The following is an 8,998-nucleotide window of genomic DNA, read 5'->3' as shown; positions in this document are numbered from 1 at the left end:
TGTCAATAAAATTAAGAGAACATGCTATACATAATGTGATCTATTTATATCATGGAATGATAAGACACCAATGTGACCTATTATTTATATAATCAATATAACATTGCATTATATCATGTTATAGTAGAATGTGTTACAATTAATATAACGTAATTAATATAACCTATTAATAACATAACATGCAAGATGATTGAGATTAGTACATTAGGAAAGTGTAGTCGATGTAATATATCAATAGCATGAGCTATAATTAACATTGATAAGCTAGTATGACTAACACATCATTAATACATATTAATATTAACTTTTAATCTATACTAGTATAAATAGGATATCTATGTTAATAACTTAATTTTTGAAATGGGATGGTTTGTGTTTGCTTTTGTAATGGCACGGTTTGAAAATTTAGCTATGCTTGCCTCATTTTCCCTAGTATATTGGAATATGGACAAAACTTCAATGTATTTGTCGTCTCTATGGCAAGGCAGTTTTGATGGGTGTAAACTTTAAGGTCAAACTCTCTTACATGTACACACATGTTCACACATTTACACACACGCATGGAGTTGGGGGACAATCCAAAAGCCTTCGAAAGCAATAGGTCGTTATTATTTATAGTGTTGCAGGCCGTTGCCATTCGAATAAATGAAATGCCTAGGCACTCAGCCTAAATTTGTCCTTGCAGTTTCGTAAGGTCAGCGATAAACTTGTATTTTAGGTCAATGACGAGAGGGCTATAATTATTTGCTCTTGGCACACAATGTTGCCGAACATATATATTCTCGGGAGCGAGAGCGAGAGGGGAAGGGGGGCGGGGGCTGATGATGATATGATGCCGAGATCGACTCGACATCTTAATATGCGAGACGACTGAAATGTGCAGCCAGCGGAATAGCATGAACGACGGATCTGGGTGGACTACGAAGCTATTACTCAGACCAAGTGATGTGGAGCCCGCCGTAGGAGGGGTCACCAGGGTAGATGCCCAGAGCTCTCCACACGGCGGGGGAAGCGTCGACGACGTCGTTGTCGCAGGGGGGCTCGTAGTTGTGATCGGCGTCGCAGCCATGGGCGGAGTCGCACTCGTCCACCACGACGGCCTGGGTGGAGCGGCCGTTGCCGTGGATAGTGATGCTGCTGCCGCAGCGGCTGCCGCCGTCGTACCAGCCCGTGGACAGAGCTACCAGGGGGTCGTCGTCGCTGTGGTAGCGGTTGTCGCACTCCGACGGCCCGCCGCCGCAGTCCCCCTTCCCGAAGCAGTTGAGCGTCAGCGTCGCCGACGTCCGACTCCGCACCGGCGGCGAGCACTCGTACTGCGGGTAGCTCTCCCCGGCCTCGCAGCAGTCCGAGTAGCCGTGCCTGTTGCACCCGTGGCTCGTCCCCGGTAAATACCCCGACGGCTCGCATTTCGGCGCCTTCGCACTAGATCTCTCCAGCAGCTCCAATGTCTGCACGCCGGCAACAACAACATCATCATCCTCCCCCTGTATTCCTCCCTCCGCCATTACTATCAGCCCTACAAGCACTACTGCGGTCCAGTACCACAGTACCCCCGCGCGTACAACCCTCCTCCGTGCGCAGCAGTATGCCGCCATAGCTGCTATGCAGTTCTATTATAAGCCACAACGCGAGGGTTATATGTATCTAGATAGATCTCTTCTTCTGTAGTAACTGTTCGATCTTCCTCAGGTAGCTAGGGCTCGTCCCCTCTTGCCTTCATTTATCGAAGACTGAATCTCACTCATCCTGATATTCGCCTTCCCGCAGCTCTTGGGAAACCACGCTCGTACGCTTCGACGAAGCTCGGTGCGACGGTCTCAACAGAGTAATGATAGCACATGCCACGCACTAGCGACAAATACATGCACGTGAAAAACTCTCTGCAGGAAAGTATCGATAATCGAACTCTATGCCGATGTTGCTTTGTTTTCGAGGATCGTGTCAGTAATTTCTAAGTCGGTGTCAGCGATGCTATCGATGTATTGTGTCGCATGGGTGTTAGGCACGAGTACCCATTGGTCAAGTGTAATGGGTGCTGCCCAAGTAGCATGTCACATGCCAAGTTATGTGACTGTTTCTTCCATAACATACGGGGCTGCCTGTCATGTACTCTTGCCTCAACTTGCGCACATCACAAATGGTGGACACGGTGGGCAATTCTTGAGCATTCTTGCTTTTCCTCTACCTTTTCTTCGTCTACATTGTTCTTTCATTCTTGTTGTCCTCTCGCCTCAACATCTTGCAACCACCTATCTATCTCTATGAGACTTTTCCTACTTCCTTTGGCCCAGGTTCATAAACACTACGAAACACCCAATCGTACCATTTTGACCTACAAAGAACTAGCCAAGGACATAGACATTCTATAGATTTATCTGTTAGATTAAATCTTTCTTTTTCCGTATACACACCCCATCAGCGCGCTATACCCGTCTAAGGTACAATTTGTGCCACCGTACTATCTAGTATATAAAAGTAGCTTCCTTTAAGTAGTGTGTGCAAAGGGTTTGATGCAATCCCTTAACAACCAACCAAAATAGTTGAAAAAACGATAATTATCCATTATTATCTCACTCTCATAACACTTTCTAAGAATGTCCTTCTGTAGAATAAGGCTTTTTAATCCACAAAATTAGAGCATCTGCGATTGCACTCTCTTTCCCAGTTGAAGGGGGATTTAATGCACATAGTCTTTGTTGCACCTTGAGATTCATTTTGGTTCATGGATAGATTTAATGACTTTGGCCCCTTTCAAGTAAGCTTTGTTGCACCTTGAGCTCCATTCTGGTCCATGGACGCATTTAATGACTTTGGCCCTTATCCAGCAAGTCATCAAAGTAGCCTCTCATTTGTTCACCCCACAAGACATGTGAGTCATCTTGCTCGATGATCCTTATTTATCGCAACTTGCAAGGTGTTAATGACTCATTGGTTTGGGTTGACCAATTATACCATGCTTTCCTCTTTTGGCCATTGTATGCAGAATTGAGGTACTAATTTCTCATTCATCACAATCAAATTAAAAAACTAGTCATTCCACAACCAATTTATAGTCCTAAAGATTTATAAACACATCCTCAATTTTTGTATGAGGGACCCTTTCTTTTCATTATTGGAAGACATAGGAATTATCTTGCCTTTCCTAGTTCAAGAGCATAACAACAAATGATAATACTATTTACTTAAAGATATTCTTGCTTGAAAGTCTATTGACAATGCTACACGCAATAACTCTCTTTTGTCTTAGCTTGATAGGCCAATAGTAATAAAAGCTTTTTATAAAAGCCCAGTTTATGTTGCTTTATTTGGGTTTAAACATACTTGGGAAGTTGAGGGTCGCCTCTATATTCTCAAGGATTTTTCTCTCCTTGATTACAAGCTTCTTTTCAAGTTTCTAATTGTGCTTTGATGCCACTACAATCTTTATATTTTTCTCATAGGATGTGTTGTCTCTTCTTAGTAGCTAGGCAGTAGGAACTCCTTGGCAGTGGACCATTAGAGGTTGCTCTTTGTAGCTACAATGTTAATATGCATTTGAGGTGATTTCAAAGGCATAGGGGCAATTTCAGAAGCATTCACTTGTAGAAGAAGGGGTTCTTCAAGGGCTTGAGTGTGATAATGCATGATTTACCTACATAATACAATATAATGATTATATAAGATTTATATACAAGTTTATAATAGCTTGAGAGCTTACAAAGTAGTGTCATTAAGATTTGGAGAAGAGAGGAGAGGAGATGATGATTAATATGGAGAATATGAAGATTTAGATGGTGAAGATGGTTAGGCTCTCCCTCTAAGTCTCTCTCAATTTGCAAACATGGTACCAAGAAGGAGAATATGACCCTATGAAGCTTAAGGAGGAAGTGCTTATATAGTTGTGGGAGGGATGAGGTCAAAGCAAATTATCTTATAAAAAAAGAATTATTTTCTCAATAGCAAGGTCTAATTTTGTGCCAAGCTCATCTATTTGAGCCTTTTTTTGGTCAACCACCTATGAGAGAAAGAGGAAATGCAACCTGCATAGATGATGACATCTTCCAAGAATGTAGGGAACCTGGCCTCATGACTATCGAATAGTGAGTTTAGAACATGGTAGAACCTTGCAGTTTTGAGAACTTTCTTCTTCCTCTTTGTCTTTTGTCTTGGACCTTTTGATCAGTGCCATGATTATTTCTTCCATACTGATTAGCGTTACTACACTCTTATCCTAATCTTTTTCATTTACAATATTGGGGGCCCTACTTTATCCTTAATATTCCTAGCATAATCATCTCTTCCACTCAAAACATTCTATCCCCTAGAGATACATATCCCCTCTTCTAGGTAAGGATAGTTGTTATGAAGATGACCAACCTCTCTATGTCTCCTCCATGGTTTTTCCATACATGAATCTTTAGATCTTGAAATTTCTTGGTGATAGCTTCAATCATGTCTATCACCAAAACTTCCTATCTTTGCCAATTTTGCACTAGAGCTACGTGATTACAAACAAGATCTTGTATTGTAGAAGAGTTATCAACCAGTTATTCAATGCTTAATCGTCCCAATCTAAGCATCTTCCCTATCTTATTGCTAATAAGCTTCAATGCATGCTCATATGTATTTGGTTTTTTACTTCCACTTTAAGATACAGCAGAGGCTCTCATGTTGGTGATTAACAGATCCTTCTTGAACATTGTGGGTTACCTTTCTTCTACTAATGCCTTTATCCATTGATACTAAAGGTATGAAATCCTTAATTAAACTACTTCGAAGTATAATTTTCTTCTAAGCATTCTTACATAACATCATCATCGTTAGCTACTATATTGATAGGTCCAAGATCTTCTGCAATACTCTTGATCTTTAATGTATAGTTATTGATGGACAATTTCTCTTTTTTAACTTGATTTTTGCTTGGACTTGAGTTACAGCTTTCTTGCTTTTATGTTTGCCTCAAACAACCTTGCCAAAGTCTTCCAAGCAATAATGGGGTTTCAAATTCTTATAAATAGCCCATCATACTATATGTCATACTCACACATAGTCCACTTATCACTTTATGTCTATTCTCAATTCCTCTTAGACTTTGTCCATTTTACAGAGTATTTCATTGAGGAAATTTGAGTTCCAATGGCCTATCTCCTTTAATGTAACTCCAAATGCCTTTTTCCTTAAAAAAATTTGTCATCATCAACTTCCACGTAGGATAATTGTGCTTATCAAGCTTCTCATTGACAATCTAGTTAAAATTTTTAGATATTTGATAAGTGGGAAGGGCAAGAAGTGAGTTTTTTGAGTGAGCCTTTTTTGGCACCCCTCTATTCTTATTCCATATAGTTCACTTCTTCCACCCTTAGATGTACCCACCTCCACTTCTGCTTCCACCACCACCACCACCTTCACTCTTTATCTCTCTCTTCCTCCCCCCTCTCTCTACATGTAAGCAACTCATTCTCTCCATCTCTCTTACTTTCTCTCCTCACACACACACACACACACACACACACACACACACACACACACACACACACACTCACTCACTCACTCACTCACTCACTCACTCTCTCTCTCTCTCTCTCTCTCTCTCTCTCTATACCCATGAATTATTTTCTCTCTCTCTCTCTCTCTCATTTGCAATAAGGAAACATTTGTGCAAGATTTCGAGATCGATAAAACTTGTATTACATTGGATTGTGATATGTGTTGCAACAAACAATTCTCTCTTTACTAGGTGTGTATATGTGTCATTTGCAATACAAAAACATTTGTGCGAGCACTCTAGGTTTGATAGAACTTATATTGCATTGGATTAGGACATGTGTTACAATATATAGTTTACTTTTTATTTATAACTAGCTCTCTCTCTCTCTCTCTCTCTCTCTCACACACACACACACACACACACACACACACACACACACACACACACACATTTACAATACCAAACAATTTTTGCAAGCAATCCAAATCTATATTTGTAATACATTGAGCTTTGGCAAGTGTATGATTAATCCACAAACTAAGAGACAACGATACTAAAAGATTACCATAAATTTGATCATAGCTAACCAAGCGATGTATGCCTATATTTTCTCAACAAAATAAAATGAATTAGATCTAAGAATTAGCATAGTTTTTTATTTGATGGTAACATTATGGGTGACGTTGGAAAAGTTCTTCTACTTCCAAATATGAGATGCAAGTTCTCTTCGGTAAGCATGGATTAGTGTATAAACATGTTTATATTTGTATCCATTCCAAATACTCACTAAATGTTTTTCTTTATACATGGCTCTAGTTACCTCATTAAACATTGATTACAAATAAAAAACTCGTTGTGAAAGCTTGCATATTTTTGGATTATTTATTATGGTGGTAGAAAAGGATATTGATTGGTGAATATAAGTACAAAATCGATAATCAATCAGTATACTTAATGTGTGTGTGTGTATGAGAGAGAGAGAGAGAGAGCATCATCTTGATCTCTCATTGTACATGTCTTTTCTAACTTGCCATCAGTTACTATAATATTAATATTCATAGGATATAAAATATAGTTATACTTCTTTGAAATAATCATATGTGTACATCAAAAATATATTCTAGACATTTTGAATGCAAGGAATTTCAATTGGAAGGTTAGACTCAATGGAGAACAGAGGGAAGAGAGAGAGAGAGAGAGGAGATAAAAACAATTTTTGATAAGAGACAAGAGAGAGGTGTCTTTTAAAAGATAATTGATAAGAGAGAAGAGAAAGTAGTGTGAAAAGTACTTTGGATAGGGAGGTACCTTTTTTAATTTGTTATATTATATGAGATAGTGCTATTAATTTTGAAAGGCAAAGAAGGGGGCACAATAAAAACAATTATTGATGAGAGATAAGAGAGGTGTCTTTTAAAAAATCGTTGATAAATTTCTAGCACTCTCTGTTATAATACTACTTTAGACCCTCTCCTACACTAATAGCTTTTGATCTTTATCCACACATACACACATACACACACACACACACACTCTCTCTCTCTAGAGAGAGAGAGAGAGAGAGAGAGAGAGAGAGAGAGAGAGAGAAACTCTCTCCTATAATACCACAATACTAACTTTGGGCTTCTTCCATATTAATAGCTTTGGACCTTCATCAAAATACACACTCACATCCCCTCTCTCTCTATATGTACGTGTGTGACTTTAAAAAGTTCTAGCAAGTTTCTCTTACAATACTACATTTGGGCCATTGCTACACATTAATAGCTTAGGATCTTTATCAACTCTCTCTCTCTCTCCAACTTGTGATCAAATTTGTCTATTTAAAAGTTTTTGGTCAAAGTACAATGAGACTAAAAAGTTACATTTTGATTATAATTTCAATCGTATAAAATATTTTTAAATATTTGATAAGGTCTTCTTTTTTCCAAATACATAATGCAAAGACAATAGCCATTATATATTATGTTAATTGTTAGTTCTCTATATTACGAGAAATTTTTTTCCCAAAAGAGATGATTGTTTTTTATTCATAAGGTCCAAACATTTCAATATAGTTCATCAACAAAGTTTCAATCTACTATGTCTCACATTAAAACATATTATAAATACACACATAATATGATATTCTTGGCTAATAATTATTTTTTTCTTCTCTCTCATTAGACATTAGTTTAAAACCTCTCTCTCCTCTTCTCCCTCATCAATATATACATACATACATACATACATATACATATATATATATATATATGTGTGTATATATATATATGTGTGTGTGTGTGTGTGTGTGTGTGTGTGTTTTCTGTCTTTCTCTCTTCACCATATTGAGTCCTTATTGACGAGAGAGAGAGAGAGAGACAGAGACAGAGATAGAGACAGAGAGAGAGAGAGAGTTGTGAGAGAGATATATAGTGAGAAATGAAGATTAAAAAATTTCCCAAAAGAAATTATTGTTTTTTATTCATAAGGTCCAAACATTTCAATATAGTTCATCAACAAAGTTTCAATCTACTATGTCTCACATTAAAACATATTATAAATACACACATAATATGATATTCTTAGCTAATAATTATTTTTTTCCTCTCTCCCATTAGACATTAGTTTAAAACCTCTCTCTCCTCTTCTCTTTCATCAATATATGTATATATATATATATGTGTGTATGTGTGTGTGTATGCATGTTTTCTGTCTTTCTCTCTTGAACCTATTGAGTCCTAATTGGAGAGAGAGAGAGAGAGAGAGAGAGAGAGAGAGAGAGAGAGAGAGAGAGAGTTGTGAGAGAGATATATAGTGAGAAATGAAGATAAAAATTTTCCCCAAAAGAGATGATTGTTGTTTATTCATAAGGTCCAAACATTTCAATATAGTTCATCAACAAAGTTTCAATCTACTATGTCTCACATTAAAACATATTATAAATACACACATAATATGATATTCTTAGCTAATAAATATTTTTTCTTCTCTCTCATTAGACATTAGTTTAAAATCTCTCTCTCCTCTTCTCTCTCATCAATATATGTATATATATATATGTGTGTGTGTGTATGTGTGTGTGTGTGTATGCATGTTTTCTGTCTTTCTCTCTTGAACCTATTGAGTCCTAATTGACGAGAGAGAGAGAGAGAGAGAGATTTGTGAGAGAGATATATAGTAAGAAATGAATATAATTTTTTTCCCAAAAGAGATGATTTTTTTAAATTCATAAGGTCCAAACATTTCAATATAGTTCATCAACAAAGTTTCAATCTACTATGCCTCACATTAAAACATATTATAAATACACACATAATATGATATTCTTAGCTAATAATTATTTTTTTCTTCTCTCTCATTAGACATTAGTTTAAAACCTCTCTCTTCTCTTCTCTCTCATCAATATATATATATATATATATATATATATATATATATATATATATATATATATATGTATGTATGTATGTATGTATGTATGTATGTATGTATGTGTGTGTGTGTGTATGCATGTTTTTTGTCTTTCTCTCTTGACCCTATTGAGTCGTA

The 8,998-nt window shown here is 37.1% G+C and overlaps 1 protein-coding gene across 1 annotated transcript; it reads right to left on the bottom strand.

Annotated features, from left to right (window-relative positions):
- Positions 1–607: 607 nt before the first annotated feature.
- Positions 608–1,800, bottom strand: LOC148024727 (putative ripening-related protein 1). The gene has a single exon (XM_087693760.1). It carries the CDS (start codon positions 1,593–1,595, stop codon positions 930–932), a length of 666 nt encoding a protein of 221 aa, XP_087549886.1. The 5' UTR covers positions 1,596–1,800; the 3' UTR covers positions 608–929.
- Positions 1,801–8,998: the final 7,198 nt, after the last annotated feature.

This window comes from Lygodium microphyllum, chromosome 15, assembly GCF_053477565.2.
Source record: "Lygodium microphyllum isolate KBCC chromosome 15, Lygodium_microphyllum_v1.1.10, whole genome shotgun sequence".
In the NCBI taxonomy this organism is placed as follows: domain Eukaryota; kingdom Viridiplantae; phylum Streptophyta; class Polypodiopsida; order Schizaeales; family Lygodiaceae; genus Lygodium; species Lygodium microphyllum.
This window is presented reverse-complemented; position numbering and strand designations above follow the sequence as displayed.